General features: G+C 39.6%; 1 protein-coding gene across 1 annotated transcript in view; it reads left to right on the top strand.

Annotated features, from left to right (window-relative positions):
- The window catches only part of PHKB (phosphorylase kinase regulatory subunit beta), a 198,370-nt gene that overhangs the window by 152,014 nt on the left and 27,437 nt on the right, over positions 1-18,919 (top strand). The window contains 7 exon segments of the mRNA XM_005289835.4: positions 8,103-8,186; positions 8,681-8,785; positions 10,204-10,286; positions 10,370-10,460; positions 14,279-14,340; positions 14,429-14,591; positions 16,085-16,166. Coding sequence (XP_005289892.2) covers positions 8,103-8,186; positions 8,681-8,785; positions 10,204-10,286; positions 10,370-10,460; positions 14,279-14,340; positions 14,429-14,591; positions 16,085-16,166 — 670 coding nt within the window.

Below are 18,919 nucleotides of genomic sequence, written 5' to 3'. Positions count from 1 at the left end.
GGGTAGCACTACTACTGCGAAGTGAGGCCAAGTCCTCCCTGACAACCTGGATGCCTGTGTCTCCTCGTTTACTTACTGCATGTCTTAAACATCGGCATGGTTACCTCACTGTCCTAGTAGTCTATGCGCCGATAGAGGAATCTGCCGACTCAGTTAAAGATCATTTCTATGATCATTTGGAACATCTAGTATGCACAGTCCCTCCACATGATAAGCTCATGATCCTGGGTGACCAAAATGCAATTACTGGCTCCCTGAGAACTGAGTTTGAACAGATCATCAGTCATTATGGTTCAGGTACACCCAATGATAACTCTCGCCGCTTGCTTACACTCTGTGCCTCCCAGAATCTTTCCGTTCTTGGGTTATGGTTCAAGTGGTGACGCATACACCAGATGTCATGGATCTCTCATGATGGCGTCACTCAGGAGGAGTTGGACCACCTAATTACACGTGATAGGCATCTCTTCGCCTTCTGTAGAATATATTGTGGTGCAGAATGCGCGGCGAACACAGATCTAGTGGTCGCTCATATGGTGTTGATGCTCCAACGAGTAGGTAAGCCCTCTGTGATGATGAAGAAGTTTGACATCAATGCACTCCATGTGCGAGGTTTAGCCAACAGGTTTTGTATTGATGTCAGCAACAGATTCTCGGCTCTAGCTAATCTGCCAAATGATGTGGAGGTTGCCTGGTCCCTGTTCACTTCTGCCCTCAACCCATCTGCTGAGCAGACAATTGGATATAGGCATCCAGCATGCCGACCATGGCTATTGGAGGAGGCCTTCCAGATAATTAAATTGAAGGCTGCAGTCTGCCAGCATGGTGATAAGCGCACTCGTGATCAGTTGAAGCAAAAAATTGAAGCGTGGCACTCCACGATCGCAAGACATATTATAATCAAGTGGCGGATGATGTTGAATTTGGCTTAGCCAGGGGCGACTTGAAGCCAGCATTCCGCGCCATTCGCGACCTCACTGGTCAAGAGGTAGTCACTACGAACGGCATCCTGAATGACAGCCAAGGCCATCCATGTAAATCAGATGATGCCATTCTCTCACGCTGGGTGGAACATTATCACAGTGTCCTGAACCATCCTCCACTGTTCAGAGCTGGATGATCTGGCAGTCATTGCGGTTCAGGATCTAGACATTTATACTGATGCACCAACATTGGATGAAGTGAAGTGTGCCATCTCTACACTGAAAAACAGACGCGCAACTGGTGCTGATGGCATCCCCTCAGAACTGCTAAAATGTGCTATTGATCCTGTAGCAGAATCACTTCTGGCCATCTTTCATCTGGTGTGGCGAACTGGAACCTTGCTAACTGCCTGAAAGGACGGTATTGTGATCTCACTCTATAAGGGCAAGGGACCGCGCAGTTAACGTAAGAGCTACAGGCCAATCACCTTGCTCTACATTCCAGGGAAGGTGTTTGCTCATGTTTTGTTGGCACACCTGGAGCCTTTGCTACATCAGATGCATCGTCCCCAACAGTCAGGCTTTATGTGGAACAGGTCCACATTAGACGCCATTTTGGCCCTTTGCTTGTTGTCAGAGATACATCGCGAGTTCAGGAAGCCCCTGCATGTAGCATATGTTGATCTTAAGGCTATATTTGCTTCAGTAGACTGTGTTGCGTTATAGAAGGCCTTAAAGAGTGTAGGTGTCCCTACCACTCTGCTGGACTTGATTAGAGAGCTGCATAATGGAACCACTGTCCATGTTCGTCTGGGGAACTGGATAAGTCGGTTTGATGTTTAATTTACAGTAACTCCTCACTTAACATCCTTCCGCTTAACGTTGTTTCAAAGTTACATTGCTGCTCAATTAGGAAACATGCTCGTTTAAAGTTGTGCAATGCTCCCTTATAACATCATTTGGCTACCTGCTCTGTCCACTGCTTGTAAGATTCTGTGGAAGAGCAGCGACTTTACAAGGGAGTATTGCACAAGTTCCTCTTCTCCGTCTCCTCCCCCTCCCTCCCAGCGCTTCCCGCTGTTTGGTGGTGATTAGGACTTTCTGGGAGGGAGGCGGAGGAGCGGGGAAGCGCTGCATCTCCACTCCTCTCACTCCCTCCCAGAAAGTCTTAAGCGCCACCAAACAACTGTTTGGTGGCAGGAAAGTGCTGGGAGGGAGAAGACCGGGGAAGCGCTGCGTCTCCGCTCCTCCCCCTCCCTCCCAGAAAGTCCTAAGCGTGAAGCGCCGGGCGGGAGGGGGAGTAGCGGGGAAGCTCTGTGTCTCCGCTTCTCTTCCCCTCCCCCCCCAAAAAAGTCCTAAGCGCCGCCCAACAGCTGTTTGGCAGTGCTTAGGACTTTTTGGGGGGGGAGGAGCAGGGATGTAGCATGCTATGGAGAGGAGGTGGAGTAGGGATGGGAAGAGGTGGGCCTGGAGTGGAGCGGGGACAGGAAGAGGCAGGCCTGGAGCATCCCCCGGCAAAGTCAGCGCCTGTTCTTCTCCAGGGAAGCTGCCACTGCTGCTGTGAAGGTGCTTCCTAGCGTCCTTGTCTGCAGCAGACTGTGCCTATGTGAGGTAAGCCAGGGGCACTTCCCAACCACAGTACACTGCATTATATATGCCTTTTGTCTGCCCCCACAAAAATTTCCTTTGAACCTAATGCCCCGCATTTACATTAAATCTTATGGGGAAATTGGATTTGTTTAACATTGTTTCACTTAAAGTTGCATTTTTCAGGAACATAACTACAACGTTAAATGAGGAGTTACTGTAGTTCAAAATACTCAATTACAAAATTGCAAACTAGCCTAGCCTAGCATTTTAAAGCTAAAGACTCTAAAATGTGGGGCTTTGTCCAAAGAAATAGTATATTTGAGAGGAAGAGATGAGGAGGAGATATGAAAGTAGAAATGTAAAAAGAGAAAAGAGTGTAAGGAATGGCAGAAAGATAACAGAAACAGTTAACAAATAAGAGGAAGATGAGATAGACAGGAGGAATGCTGAGGATGGGGAAATTCAAGCAAGTAGAATAAGAAAACAGATGGTACAAGAGAGCAGTAGAAGACGAGAATAGACTAAGTGGTAGCAAAATCAAAGAATAGAAAAACAGATGGCAGAGGAGTCCACTTTGGCTTTTTGTAAAGGACTCTAGAATCTGGATACCCATTATTACTCCAGGCTTTTATAGAAACCTCTAGCTATCATTATTTCTTTCTGCACTGCATTGAACCAACTGGATAGAGAAGGTTAACTTGAAAAACTTCCATTAGTGAATTGTACAGTACTTGAGATTTCTTGGAGATGAACTAGTGTTCTGGTGTTTTTGAGCTACGGGTGTAGTTGGTAGCTAAAATGTTGGTTAGCTTAAAGGCACATTTCCAAAAATAAAGAAATGAGGCTGAATCTGAATGATGCAGTTTGTGGATTTTTTTTTTTTTAACTGTAATAGGTGAGGAGATCTATTATTGGAAGATGCAGAGTAGATTGTAGAGCATAGCAGAATCCCCAAAGAAAGATGTGGTATTATAGGATTATTAGAATTCCATTTTTATTAGTAAAGACAATTCTTTTATATGTAAAATATTATAGACTGTTCTAGGGAAGTAGAGCTCCATCTAGTGTTACGTTATAATGTGCTTATTACTTGTCATTTATATGGTCTCTGTACTATGTAAGAATAAGCAGTTTAACTTGAATGGCAGTTTTTAATTTATGTTATGTACAGACACCATATTAAATTTATTAATATTTTTGACATTGAATGGACTCTCTAATCTTTTCCCACTTGAATATAGTTATTCAGATTGGATAATTGTGATAGGGGACATTTTGTTCATTGCATTGTAGCAGTGTGATTGACAGTTCTATATCTCTGTTTACAGCTTTGTAATGAGTGAAAATAGCCTTTGTGCTACATATGCAATTTTTTAAAAATGTTAAAGCCAAACAAGCTGACTCCAAGGCCAATTTACATTGTACCTAATCTGCAGAACATGGACACATAGGTCAGGGAAGTGGGATTTTTTTTTTCAAAAATAAGGAGGAAAAACTCCCTCCCTTCAGTTTGATAAACAGCTAGAGTCCCATGCCTGTTAGCTACTCTCCCATCAGCTTCAGTTCACTAGAGGTAGGGTAGCCCTCAAAACAGGTTCTATTCCATGACTTTCTTTCCCTGTTTTGCATTAACTCTCCTTTCTCCCTTGGTAGTTCTACAGTACTTCATTTTGGATAGAATTTTATTTTGTTACTTTTTGCAGCAAGTTGACTTTTCTTCTGTAAGGTCATCCTGCTGTAGAACCAGTAACCACAGCTTTCTGCAGTCTATGAGGCTCAAAAAGCAGCAAACGATTTGGACTGGCTAGAGTTGATGTGTTCAATGAGACTTGTTGTTTTCAAATATTCTAAATAGTGAGATTTCTTCCATTACAGTTAATTTACAGCTGCTGTTGGCTCATCGCATCTCATCACTGCAGAGTTGGACTGTGTGATTGGCACATAGGTTAACCTAGCCCAGGTGTAAGCAGCCACACTGCAAAACCCCACCCAAGCTACTGTGTCCTCACATATGCTGCACTCCCCCGCGTGTCTTTAGAACTTCTGGGGGCATATCCCACGGTTCTTTATGCTGCAGTAAGATGAGCCACTCTCATTCTTTCCCAGCCAATTGTGAGGAAATATTTGTCTTTCTGGGGACATTGGGGTGGGGGGAAATTGTGGGAAAGCATAGGAGGACTGTCAACAGTCGCATGATTTGTCCTGCATCCGACTACGCCACTGTGACAGGTTCGGTCACAGAGACCCCCTTGGTACTGTCACGTGACATGCTGGAATTACCTCTGAGCCCGTTTTCCCTGCCAGCTTGGGACTTCAGAACCCTACCTTGTTGAGCCAGACATGCCAGCCGGCTGCAACACAGACCCAGGGTCTGAACCATGCCCCCAAAGCTGCAGACTTTAACCAAAAACTGCTCAGCAAGTCACCCATCTCCAGCACCCAGACACCCAGTTCCCAATGGGATCCAAACTCCAAATAAATCCGTTTTACTCTGTATAAAGCTTATACAGGGTACACTCATAAATTGTCCACTCTCTATAACACTGATAGAGAGAGATGCACAGCTGTTTGCTCCCCCAGGTATTAATCACTTACTCTGGGTTAATAAACAAAAGTGATTTTATTAAGTATAAAAAGTAGGATTTAAGTGGTTTCAAGTAATAACAGACCAAACAAAATAAGTTACCAAGCAAAATAAAACATTCAAGTCTAAGCCTAATACATTAAGAAACCTAATACAAGTAAATCTCACCCTTAGAGATGTTCCAATAAGCTTCTTTCACAGACCAGACTCCTTCCTAGTCTGGGCCCAATCCTTTCCCCTGGTACAATCCTTGTTAGTTCCAGCTCAGATGGTAACTAGGGGATTTCTCCATGACTGGCAGCCCCTTTATTCTGTTCCACCCACTTTTATAGCTTTGGCACAAGGCGGGAATCCTTTGTCTCTCTCTGGGTTCCCACTCCCTCCTTCTAAATGGAAAAGCTCTAGGTTTAAGATGGATTCCAGGATCATGTGACATGGTCACATGTCCTGTGAGACTTCATTACCTACTTGCTGGCACCCGCGTATACAGGAAGGCTTACAAGTAAACAGAGCCATTTACAACCAATTATCCTGGTTAATGGGAGCCATCAAGATTTTTAACCACCATTAATGGCCCACACTTTGCATAACTACAATAGGACCTCAGAGTTATATTTCATATTCCTAATTTCAGATAGAAGAATGATACATAGATACAAATAGGATGCTCACACTCAGTAGATTATAAGCTTTGTAATGGTACTTTACAAGAGACCTTTTGCATGAAGCATATTCCAGTTGCATTATATTCACACTCATAAGCATATTTCCATAAAAATATAGAGTGCAACGTCACAGACATAGGGGGACTGTCAGCAGTCGCATGATTTATCCTGTGTCCGCAATGCAAAGTGGATGGGTTACCAGCCTGACTGAAAGGGGAATCCAGGTTCTAGCCCACAGCCCCAGCCACCTGCAGTTTGAAAGCACCACTTAATGCCAGTGTAAGGTTTTTGTGTATGGACTCGAGGAAGGTTACGGGTAACATCCAAGTAAGAACCCAGGCTAATTCTGTGGTGAAGACATACCCTAAGAGATCATAAGTAGGTAGTCATCTTTGTCTAAAACTTCATCTTCATTTATCCCTGAGAGATCTTTCTTCCTGCATTCAGAGAGAATGTGCCCAGAGAAATCTTCCTGATGTCACTTATAAAATTCTAGGAAATTTAGTTCCATTTTAATAATGGTGAGCTTATCATCTAAAATCACCCAAACTGATTGGGAGTTGCAGATATTTTTTTCAAAGATTTAATTTGCATGTGTACTCTCGTTTACTCACAGCTCAATAGTTATGACATGTTTCTATTACATGTTGACTAATCTGATACAGCACAGTGTTGTAAACCTCACATATTAATGAATATATTGCCACACAGGAAAACAAGATATTTACATTAAAAATATTCTGTTGGTAAAACAGTATAAGCCGAAAATTAATGCCTAAATCAGCTAACATCAACATTTGCTTTAATGATCGGTCTAGGGTAGATAGTTTAGTTAAGTTGGGGAAGTTTTGAGATTTCTGAATGGGAATTTGGAATGAATCAACCTAGTCAATAGAACACAAATTCCCATTACAACATAAGGCCCAATTCTGAAACTTGCTGCACATAGGCAGGAGTCAGTGGTGCTGTACACAGATCCAGGAGTGAACCCAAAGCTCAAAGATCAGTCCCTAATTCAGTATGTGTGGTAGGTTCTGCTGAAGAGACCCAGGACTATAATTATTGTGATGTTCAGGGCATGATTGAGATGCTAACAATACAGCAATGTTAGCCGCTCCTGTTCGCTAGCTCATCTAGTCGCTCAGGAGTGGGCATTTTAAAGCCCTGGCCTTCCTGAGTAGGCCTGTCCCCTCGTTAAGGATTGATCAGTGGTAAAGGGCTTAGGGATCAAAGCCTCGTTAAGCAGCTCTCAGCCTTGCCTAGCACACACACGCCCAGCACATAGTCCCCCAAACAAACGGACCACACGGTATATTTTAGTCAAGCAGTATGCACACCACAAACACACACACTACAGACAACAAACTTACCCCAAGGGTCACGTAATCTCTCCTCCTTCACCTGGAGAACTCCCTCGCGAAACTCCCCTGTTAGCCACTCCTGTTCGCTAGCTCTCGATCAAACAAAAAGAAGTATTTCTTCATACAATGCACAGTCAACCTGTGGAACTCTGCCAGAGGATGTTGTGAAGGCCAAGACTATAATAGGGTTCAAAAAAGAACTAGATAAATTCATGGAGGATAGGTCCATCAATGGCTATTAACCAGGATGGGCAGGGATGGTGTCCCTCGCCTCTGTTTTCCAGAAGCTGGGAATGGGCCTGTTCTGTTCATTCCCTCTGGGGCTCCTGGCATTGGCTGCTGTCGGAAGATAGGAAAGTGGGCTAGATGGACCTTTGGTCTGATCCAGTATGGCCGTTCTTATGCTAGTAAAGAACATCTTTGAGATGCTTACATAGCTCCTACCTCCACACCACGCTGATATTAGCAACTGTTAATCCATCCCTTTGCTTTCAAAAGCAATACATTATTTTAAAAGGAAGGTTGGAGGACAACAGGTACACAGCAGAGATATAATGAAGTTCAATGCTGGTGATCTGCCAGAGGTGATGTGGCTTTCATTATTATTGAACATGGTTAGTCAATGAAGAGATTATTAAAAGTTAAGATATAAGTAATCGATATATTTCCTATTTGAATTTAATAAATAATTCACTTTTTGCTTCCTTACTTATCAAAATACTGGGCCAAATTCAGTCCTTGGGCTTCACTTTTAGTCAAGTTTTGTCTATTTTTCTCAGTTCTTTTACTGTGATACAGATGTATGCCCAAAAAGCCAATAGGAAGAATTGTAGTGGTTTTATATTTATGCCCTCCTCAAAAAAAAAGCTGAGTTCAAGTTTCTGGTGGTGGTTCGTGCTGGGGGCAAAAACAAGAAGGACCTGAATTTTGTCTGTGTAACTAGATGGCCTTACAGTGTCACAATTATTATTTCTTTCAGGCTTACTTTCATTTGGGGATTAATGACAAACTGGGATTATCTGGAAGACCCGACAGGCCTATTGGATGCCTTGGAACTTCAAAGGTCATTGCAAGAAGTGACTGATTTGATAATTAGCATATACTCCAGACAAATTTTGGATTATTCTGTGAAGACAGAATACTATTTAAATTGTTGAATTTACTAAATGTAATCATCTTTTCTGCATGTAAATCTTATTGTTTATTATAAAATGTTTTTAATATAGTTTGTAAACCCATTAAGGACAAAGCATAAGCTATCTCACTATTAAATTATTTCACGCCTTACCTAAGCACCTAATTACAGCAGTATTTACTCACCCAAGACAAGCTTGATCATGATGGGGTGAACTGCTGTGATTAAAAAAGATTGTGGATTTGCACACTGTGTAAGAACAAGGATTCTTCAGATTAGATTTTTCAGTTATCCCTTTTGCAGATCCTTATTACTTTGACAGTTCTGCAACACTACATCTGTGTTTTCACTTTTTAAACTGTATTAATGTTAGTTTCATACATTTTAAAGAAATGGGTAATGTTAGCTTTTTCTCCCTACAGATTTATCGAATACTAGGAAAGACTGTTGTTTGCTACCCAATCATTTTTGATCTAAGTGACTTCTACATGTCTCAGGATGTTATGCTGTTGATTGATGACATTAAGGTATTTATCTGTTGTTTATCTTATGCAACCTGCTGAAATAAGTCCTATATTAAGAATAAATTGTGCGGTTCTAAAGGTTTGATGAAATTTAGGATTGAAAAGGGGAGGTGAAAAAATATATAGTCTGTATACCTTACTATATAAAGTAGACAAGCAAAGTTATGGTGGGAAGAACAATGCAAATATTAGCATTAATATACTGTTAGACCAGTGCAGATCCTAGTGGATGTTTTGTGGTGGCAGAAAGCTAACTCCAGGAGGGGATGAGAATGCAGTGGCACAACATGCGCGAACCCCTGTTTTCCAGGGAAACTGGCAAGCACAGGCCCCAAAGGTAGACGCATTTGGCTGGGGCAAGAGGCATGGCCAGTTCACTAAGGGATGCTTTGATTGAAAGCCTCACCTGGTGGGGCTTTTCAGGAGCCCTGGCCACAAATTAAAACTTGCCTTCCTTGGGTGAAACACAGTTAAGGGCAGCGGTGCAGATTAGAGCTATGTGAATAACTGGTTGTTCAGTTTGCAGCAAGGATTGGAACCTGGCTGTGCCCCATCCCAAATCAGTGCCCTAGCCATCAGGCTGTAGGGTCATTCCTCTCTCTCTGGTCTGTTGAATATTTAATTATTTATGCAAAGTGGGACAGCATCAATAGGAGAAATTGAGACTCACCCTAGAATACCTTATAACCCTAGGGGCAGGGCATTCATCTGCAAGTTCAAATCAGGCAGAGTAGGGATGTGAATCTGGGTCTTCCACTTCCCAGGTGAGTGCTCTAACCATGGGGCTGTCAGGTATCAGACCACCGCCACCCCCTCTTCAGTTTCAAAAATGGCACCTAAGGTCTCTTATGAATCAATCCTGACATTTTTTTTTGATGAAACTAACCAGTGAATTCATGTCAAATAGATGAATAGTTTCAATTGACCTGAAACTGCATTTTTTGGCAAATATTTTATTTGAAAAAAATGTCACCCAGTTCTAGTGCTAACATCACCTGCCCTATTCCCCCATCCTCACAGTGAAATGACCTGGGCTGCAGCAGCTACTTCTGGTGAATAAAAGGGGCCAATTATCTCCCCGTTAGTGTTTCACTCACTATTCACATCAGAATGCTATTTATACAGATCAATAGATGTAATCCAATATTTCATTCTGCTCAGACTGGTGACTTGGTTGGTTTGTGCCTCACCTATAGTGAGAGCAGTGTTGTTATAAAGCTGTGGCTATGTAGTCTCTGCAAATTGCTTACATTCTTCAGAAAAAAATAAATACGTAACTGAAAAAATTGATTAATTGTTTGGGATTTGAAATCTGTTGGGTTTATAGCAGTACCCTTTATTTTAGGTTGTTTGTTATAGTTACAATTTATTGTACTGTATGTTTCCTGGCATGAATCACATACATTTTTATATTTACCTAGAATGCATTACAGTTCATTAAGCAATATTGGAAAATGCATGGTCGTCCCCTGTTCCTCGTGCTTATACGTGAGGATAACATAAGGTATGTAATACATGTGAAGATCATTATTTGTAATGTGATTTTTCCCATTTTTAATATTAATGTGTTTATTTTTAAAATTATAGGGGAAGCAGATTCAATCCAATATTAGATATGCTGGCAGCCTTTAAAAAAGGAGTCGTTGGAGGAGTGAAGGTTCATGCTGATAGAGTGCAGGTATTTTTTTTTTCTTCTTCTAAATGTTGCATTCATACTCTGGCAGTAGTCTGTGTTAGTCCATGAACTGTGAATTATTTCTATAGACATATTTATTCCATCAAAATTCTTTGGTTTCTCCTGTGACTTTTTAATACCTCACTGAGTGTTATAAAATTAAAGATGAGATAAAGTCAAGGGTTCTGCTTTTTTTTTAAAAGCCCTTTGTTCAGTTTCTGTACACTATAAATCATGCTTTCTCTAAGCAGGAGCACAGGGCTTTGATATTTTCTACAAAGGTCCTTTTAATGTGGCAGGGAATCTATTTTATTTTTTTTACTTCCAGCCATCTGTCTTGTGGAATTTATCACAAAAGGGCAAGTCCTTGATATCAAGGGTTAAGGACTCTATTCTGGGCCATATCAACAGCAGGGAAAAGTGTGTGTTTCACATATTAACTAACATTAAAGTTCTAGTCAGTTTTAATACATTAGCTGTTCAAAATAAATTTTAAGGGGGAGACTAGGGTTTACCACAACCAGCTAACATGTTAAAATTACAAAGAGAACATTCCTAGCTCTGACAATAAAATAAATGCTTTCAATGACCATTTAAATAAAAATTTGTAAATTAAAGCAGTCATACCTAGTTCATAAAATCTCTGGCTATCATAAGTTAGAGTTCCTGATGTAAATGTCATTGCCATCCATGCAGAGTGCTGCCTGCAGGCTCCAGGGGGCTTTTGATGTTTATCTGGAATGCCTCCTTTTTATTACTTTGTATTTTATTAAACTGATCTATTGTCACAAGAAACATTTCTCAAACATTATCTACACAGTGTGCTCTTAGATTATTTTACACAATGTACTATTTCAAAGTTCTCAGCAAACCATTGTTCCCCTCCACATTCAATTCCTTTCCTTGAATATTCTTTACATAATTAATAAGCCTTTTAGAATTGTTGTATCTATTTGACAATCACTGCTGTTTATGTTGTCTTTCTTATTCATGAAGGGTGCAAAAACATTTCAGTAACCTTTTTAACTGGCTTGGCTCTAGGATGGTTTTCATCGAGGTTGTGTTGTGCTGTGTCTTGGTATTCTGTGTGCTCTGGTTTTTCACCATCCAATTCCAATCATGGGCACCAAAAATTAGATATGAGCATTATTGACCAATGTGACACTAGTAAATAAGGTTACATGCTCTGCCCCACACCCCTGAGTATCTCTTCATGATATATTTCTTTTTGAAAACCTACTGAGATTTTTCCAGGAATATATTGTTAAAGCAGCTGTGAAGGTAAGTAATCATTTCCCCAGGATTCAGTATAATATATACTGACTAGGTTAGGTTTATAGTATATTAACTATGATACAGTGAATGTTTACTTCCTACTATACTTTTAAATTAAGGATGGGGAAACTGATTTGGGTGAAATAGGAATCATCTTGAATCTATGATTCCTTTCTCAATTCTAAACATTTATTTGAGGTTTTGTAGAGTTTTAGGAAGTCTTATCTCCTTTCCCCCTCATCACCCAAAATTTGTAGGCACTGCTGATCAACGGAGGAGAATTATTTGTTAGATAGAAAATAGTGTATATGTTCCTTTAGTCTAAAAATTGTCTTACAAACTTATCATACAGTTTGGTCAGCTGATATATTATGCCAAATGTGCAGAAAATGCAAGAATTTCCACTACATGAAGTGCAAAAGCTCAATCATTTAATTTTCTGAGTATATTGTCATATTTTGGAAACTGTGCATTTCGTTAAAGAGGAAAAAGTCCTGAAAAAGTGGCTGAGATTGCAAAAAGGTGGTAACGCATTATCTATTAAAACAATATACTGTATACTGCTTTTTCATAATTTATATTGAGTGTGTACATTTGTATGCACGTGTCTGAACATGTACAGTTAGGCTTTAATATCTTAATTCACAAAAGGGGTTGTACAATATTTGCTTGTGACATGTACATTAAAATGTATTTGTCCTTTCAGACAGCATATAATTAGGCTTGGCAGAATTCAATTTTTATTTTTTTATAATTTTGACAGACAATATCTATTTAATGACAGTAGATGTTGAGATTCAAAAAGTTTAAACTTTATAACCATTAAAACTTAAATTGTCCACATCACATGTCAAAATATACAAAGTAAATATTCTTAAATCAAACTCTAATAGTTCTCAAGCAGCATTTTTCTTTGCCTAACTGTAAATTTCAGTTATTATTGATGGAAATACTTTTTGTCTGTTTGTATGTGTCTAGTAAAATTGACTATTACTTATTAAAAGCCTAATCCTTCCAAGCCTACAAATAATTTGTATGGTTTCCAGGACTGTTCTTAATAATTTTTACTTTCATTGTCTGTAACTGCTTCCATCATCAGCTGTGTTCCGGAGGATTACGTATGTAAGAAAGATGACTGGAGGAAATCATCAAAAAAACAAACAAAAAAAGCAAGCAGCTTTTTATTTTCACAATCAACTCTCACAGTGTAATACTGTGGTATTTTACTATAAATTGTAAAATGGAAACTGAGTTTAAAAGCTCACAGGACACGCATCCATTTTTTTTCTCCTATTGACAACTATCAAAACACAATGCTTTTTAAGAAAGTCCTTTTAAAAACTGCTTTATTAGAACAGATTTCCTTTAGAAGGACATACATATGAAATTCATATGAATATTAAATTAATTAATTGTAATCAATAAGCATACTAAAATATTAATGACAGAAGCTTAACATTGTTATGAGAGAGAGAGAGATAAGGAGAGAGAGAGCGTCCAAATATTTGTCTGTAGAAGTGTGTGTGTACGTATGTATATATGTATGGGGACAAGAGAGAAGTACTTCTAGACTAAGGAATGACTAAGAATAAGGAATCCCAATAGATTTGCTATGCTGGGAGTTGGGTGAAACCTTACTGAAGCTTGTGGGCATAACAGGTGCTCTTCATTCAAGATAAATGTAAAAAACAATTAAATAACCCAGCTCCAGGAATTATGGCCCTGGGGATTCCCCTCTTTGGGGGAGGTTGACTGGGGGCAAGACCTGCTCCCCCACCCCAGACAGCTGTGGAGCTCCTGGGGAGGGGAAGCCCCAGAGTCATGATTTCTGGAGCTGGAAGGCTTGGGCCCTGGCTGCCTGGGGTGGGGGCTGACTGGCCACACAGTGGCTGCAGCTGGGTTTGGTACCCCAGGGGGACACTCGGCCATGCATGCCAGCAGCTAAGCCTACTCCCTGCATGTTACTGGGCTCAGATGTGCTGAGCAGCCACCATCTCCAGCTCCTGCCTCTGCTGTGTATGGCCAAAGGTGAGCCTGGGTCCCCTGCCCTGTCCCCTCTTGGTGCATCTCTGCACTCTAATGCATACTATAAGAGGAGAGAATGGCTACTTTACAATAACTGTGGTTCTTCAGGATGATGATGTCAGTATGTTCCCATGACCTGCTCTCTATCCCTGCTTTTTGGATTCCTCAGCAACGTGAGGTACCTGCACACCTACAATGGGAACCACACTGACTACATCTCAAAGAACCACAATTACTGTAGGGTATGTAACCAGTTTTTCTGTAATTGCAGAAAAAAGGCCTTCCTAAGCTATTTTGGTTTGTGGTGATAACATACTACACTTGCTACTCATGAACAGGAAAAGGTGCATGAAAACTGAAGAGAAATTGGTATTTTAAAATATAGCAGTTTCTTATAAGTATAACTCAAATGTTCCTGTTCAGTAGGGGGCAATTTGTTACGTTGTTGATCTCAGAATTGGTATGTGCAATGTACAGATTGATACTGTCTTGCTGAGTGCTTCTTTTTTTTCCCTCCCCAGACATTAATATCTGGAGCAGTTGTTGAACAACTTGACTTTCTAAGAATCAGTGAAACAGAAGAGTAAGGATATGTGGGAGATCTAATTACAGTGTTTTTCACAATTAAAATATCTTCTGAACTGTGGACAATTAAATAATTATTTTTTCAGGCCTCCTGAATTTAAGAGTTTTGAGGAGCTGGAACTTCCAAAACATTCGAAAGTCAAGAGACAGACTAGTACTCCAAATGTTTCTGAACTTGAACAACAACCAGAAGTAAATATTAATGACTGGAAAAACAGGTCGACTTATGAGATTCTTCAGAAACTGAATGTAAGAAAATTGGAGAAATGGTTCTATACTTTAGTTCTAGTTTTCATCAGATTATATTGTGTTTGTTTTAATTCTACTAGTTAACAGCATGTTCTTCAGATGAACATTGTTAACATTGTCACCCCAGCAGCCACTCTTAACAGTTTTCTTGGCCAGAATCTTTACTTTTTATTAAATGTTTATTGATTTTTTTTTCATAAAGAAGCAGATAATGAAAAGAACAAAAAGGTAAATGACTTATGGCTAGTATATATTTCCAAATACCACATGCTTCACAGGATCTTTAATAGAATTATACGATAATGCAATTTTACAGCTTGTCAAAGCTGCAAGACCAGACAATACTATGTAGAGATAACATGTTAGAGTGGGGGTAATAAAACAGGAGAAGACGTACATAAATAGGGAGAGGAGGGAAGGAATGGACTAAGGGGAAGGGAAGCAGAGAAGGGCTTAGGTGGAGTGGAGGTCTGGCATTCTTTGAGCACCAACTAACATTTTTTATCTAAATGCATCTGGAAACGGTCAATAATTCATTGAATTCATATAATTGTTCTCTGCAACTCTTAAATAGAACTAGTAACTTCTGGCCTCTCCTGTACTGATTTTTGCTTCTAGAGTCTTCCCTCATTGTAGTCTTCCCAGATGCCACAGAACCCTTTGAGCTGCCACATTCCGGCTAACAGTTTTCCATACTCCCTTTAAATCCATATCATTTTTTTCTGGTAATACCTGAAATGTTCTAAAGGGGGAGAGATGGTTGTGTCCCATATGAATAAATACCTCATACCTAGACTGCAGCTCCACAAACAAACAAACAAAAAAACCCTGAATGGTTGAAATCCACTAAGACAGACTGATGACCTTTTAGTGACTTTTGACTGTAAGATCAACTATAAGTTTCAATTGGGTATAAGAATCATTCAACCTAGAAACCAACAATGAATGAGTATTTCACATTTCAGTATTCTGTCTTAGTGGGAACTTGGAAAACTATCATGTCAATTAGTCATCTGATCACAAGCATTTGTTTTGCCAATGGTAGAGGCCCAGGGCGCCAAGACACGAATGATCTTTTTGAGCCCAGTGGTGCAACTTTATTGAACCTTAATATATGTCCTAAAAAAAGCCATTCTAAAGCAGCAGTGAGAAGAGTTACCAAACTCTGTACCAGTGTTGCTGTGCCACTCTTTTCTTCAGAGGAGATAGAAAATGAAGATAGAGATGAGTATATAACTGGGGTATCACTAAGGTCCTGATCTGGTAAGGTGCTGAGAGCCCTCAAGTCCCACTGAAAACCTAAAATTGGCTATTTGGTTACTATTATAGGGGGACCAAATGAAGATTTAAAATTTATGGGGAGGGGAGACTTTCTCCTTGAAATGTGTGTTGTATAGTACTGCTAAAACAACTGTCTTCTGGTTCGTGTGGAATTTGTAATAACTGTGATGCCTTTTGCTAGTAATTTAAATCTGAAAGTTGTTCTTTTTTAGGACTGCAATTGCCTAGCAAGTCAAGCAATTCTGTTAAGTATTTTGCTCAAAAGGGAAGGACCGAATTTCATCACCAAGGAAGGTCAGATATCCTTTCATGTGACTATTCTAAATACTAGAGGAGGCAGTTTTCTGTGTAGTTCTAATAAACATGAATAATGGACATGGTTAGAAAAAGTTGTGTAGCTATTTTCTTCTCTATTAAAGCAGTTTTTGCTTTAAATGGAAAATGCACATCAATATACTGTAGAGTGGAATGAGCTGTTAAATCTATTAACTCTTTTAAATTGTTTGCATGCAGCATGTTGTTGTCTATTCATAAGTCTGAGCAAGCAATTTTTGTCAGAAAGGGTTTGATTTTGTATAATAAAATGAAGCTGAAGACAGGTTGTGTGTGCCTGTGCCTCTTAGTCTGAAATGTATCAGCAATCTTATACTGATGGTTTTGTTTTATTTTTCTTATTTTGTGAAATCAGATTTTATTTCAAAATATTATCTATAGAGGTTATTCTGCTTCAGTTTTATATCAGTATTTAAAATGCAGGAGTTAAATACACATAAGACATTACAAAACATAAGCTAATAATAACAACCCAGTAATGCTAACCTAGATAATGCTAGATTGGGACCAGCTCTGCTGCCCTCAGGAAGCAAGTGGATGGGAAGGGGAAAATAAGGGTTGGGGAGTGGGTGGAGCTGTGCTCCAGACAGGCCAGTGATGTGAGCTGTACCCATTCAAGGGCTGCTGAACTGTTCCCCACCCTTCAGCCTACACACACATCCCAGAGAAAGAGGCGATCAGAGGTGGAATTAGGACTCTGCTTCACATTTTCTCCCTTGGATAATCTTAGGGTATTATAGTTTACCCACCACTTCATTTCACAGGGCTTTACCTGAGGATGGTCTAATTCTATGTTAGTGCACATGATGGAGACTTGGCACTTCTAGTATAAATATACCTTACATGCAGCATCACTGTATAAAACACATCCTGGAAAGTACTAAAAAATACAACATGCTTCATTGTGTTTTGTTTTTTTAACTTTATTTTTATTGTTTTTATATACAATATAAACACAAAACATATATGAATATATGCACGAGATGGAAATATCATATAAATAACAAAATTCAATGTTCGTTATTTATAAAACGTGGAAAAACAAAACAAAAACAAGCAAAAAACCTTAATCCATAGAGATCATGCAGGGCATCAATTACTAACGTGACTAAATAGATAAATAAGTGAGAATATATCTTATGAGCATCAGGGATTAATATATACCAAACTGCAAAAGTATGCAATAGTTTCATGTGTGACAAGACACCCTCATATTTCTTCCAAGTGTTTCTATTAGACAGAATCATTTTTTCCATTAATGGAGTAGTAGAGAGCTCACTAAGCTATGAGGGAGGAATTGCAGATTTCCATTTTCTCAAAATAACTCTTTTGGTCACTAAAATAGTTACTGCAGTCAATTTCTTAATGTTAACTGGTAATACCAACTCATTCAGAACCCCTAAAATACACAAGCTTGGATCAGCAAAGATAGCAACTTTTAAAGTTTTTGAGAGTCCCCTGAATAGGGTGTTCCAGAACACTTGCATTTTTGACAGGTATAAAGGATGTATGAAAAGTTGATTCATTGTACTGTAAAAACATGTTCCAATGTAATACTAAGATTTTGTGAATTTTGGCCACTGTATCCAGACACTTGGTCTACTTCTGAACATCAGGGAGGTGTGCACCCTCCCAACACCCCAAATAGTCTGGAAAATACTTTGTTGTGGACTTAGATACTTCAGTAGCTTTCTGTGGTCATTACTTTGAATATATAGTTTCTTGCTCTAATGAAAAATGTTCATAGGAAACCTCCCATATTCAAGATTAGTTGCAGCCAATACAATCACCTCATCTCCCTGATCCTCAACTCATAATGAACCAAGTACCCATCTCGAGACCTCTGGGCTTAATACAATTCCTGCATTGCCTTCTGATCAGATAGTACTAATATGTGCAATCAGAGGCGTCATCCAAGGTGAAGTAGTGGATGGTGATAACCTTATTAACTACTGATCTTGTATTAAACAATACAAATCATTGACTAGAGTCCCTGCCAGCCGATTTCTTACGCTATCCCACACGAGCAGTGAGACTGACATTAAACACTGAATATGTGTTGTACACAATAAATAAATAAAATATTCTCTTCCTGCCTAACCTTCACTTCCTACCAATAATGGTTTGAAGGACCTATGTCCTTCCAGCTGACATGCCCAGGGCCTTCAGATCTACATATCCACAAGCTATGATCTTGCAGTTCAACTCTCCCATGTACCCTACATTGCCTTTTGAAGGGAGGTTGCTGCTACACTTGGTGGGTACAAATAAGTGCATCCCACCTATGAATTTTTAATCTGATGGATATTTCAAGCCTAAGGAATTGAATGGTAATCAGCACCCACTCTATCTCACCCAGTGGTCCCCAGTGCAACTCTCGGGTCTCAATCCTTTGCCATTGAGGCTAAATTAGTGCACCAGGGCCTGTGGAGTTGGGGGACAGTGATATAGGAAACTAGTTCTGAGCAGAGCAATATTGTATAATAATGCATACTTAGCTATTATAACTGCTGCTGCATTACCAGTCTATTTGTAATAAAGCTGTCAGACTTCATTTTCTGGACATTCTTACCAATGCCCATTTTTGGTCTATTTAAATCTTCAGAGATCCTTCAAGGTAGTCATCAAAAAGAAAATTGTTGCAAAATAAGCCAATAATTCACAATTAGGAAAAGTTATTATATACCCTGCAACAGAAAAGAAACCAACTTGAT

The sequence above is a fragment of the Chrysemys picta genome, chromosome 14 (assembly GCF_011386835.1).
Source record: "Chrysemys picta bellii isolate R12L10 chromosome 14, ASM1138683v2, whole genome shotgun sequence".
Taxonomy (NCBI): Eukaryota; Metazoa; Chordata; order Testudines; family Emydidae; genus Chrysemys; species Chrysemys picta.
This window is presented reverse-complemented; position numbering and strand designations above follow the sequence as displayed.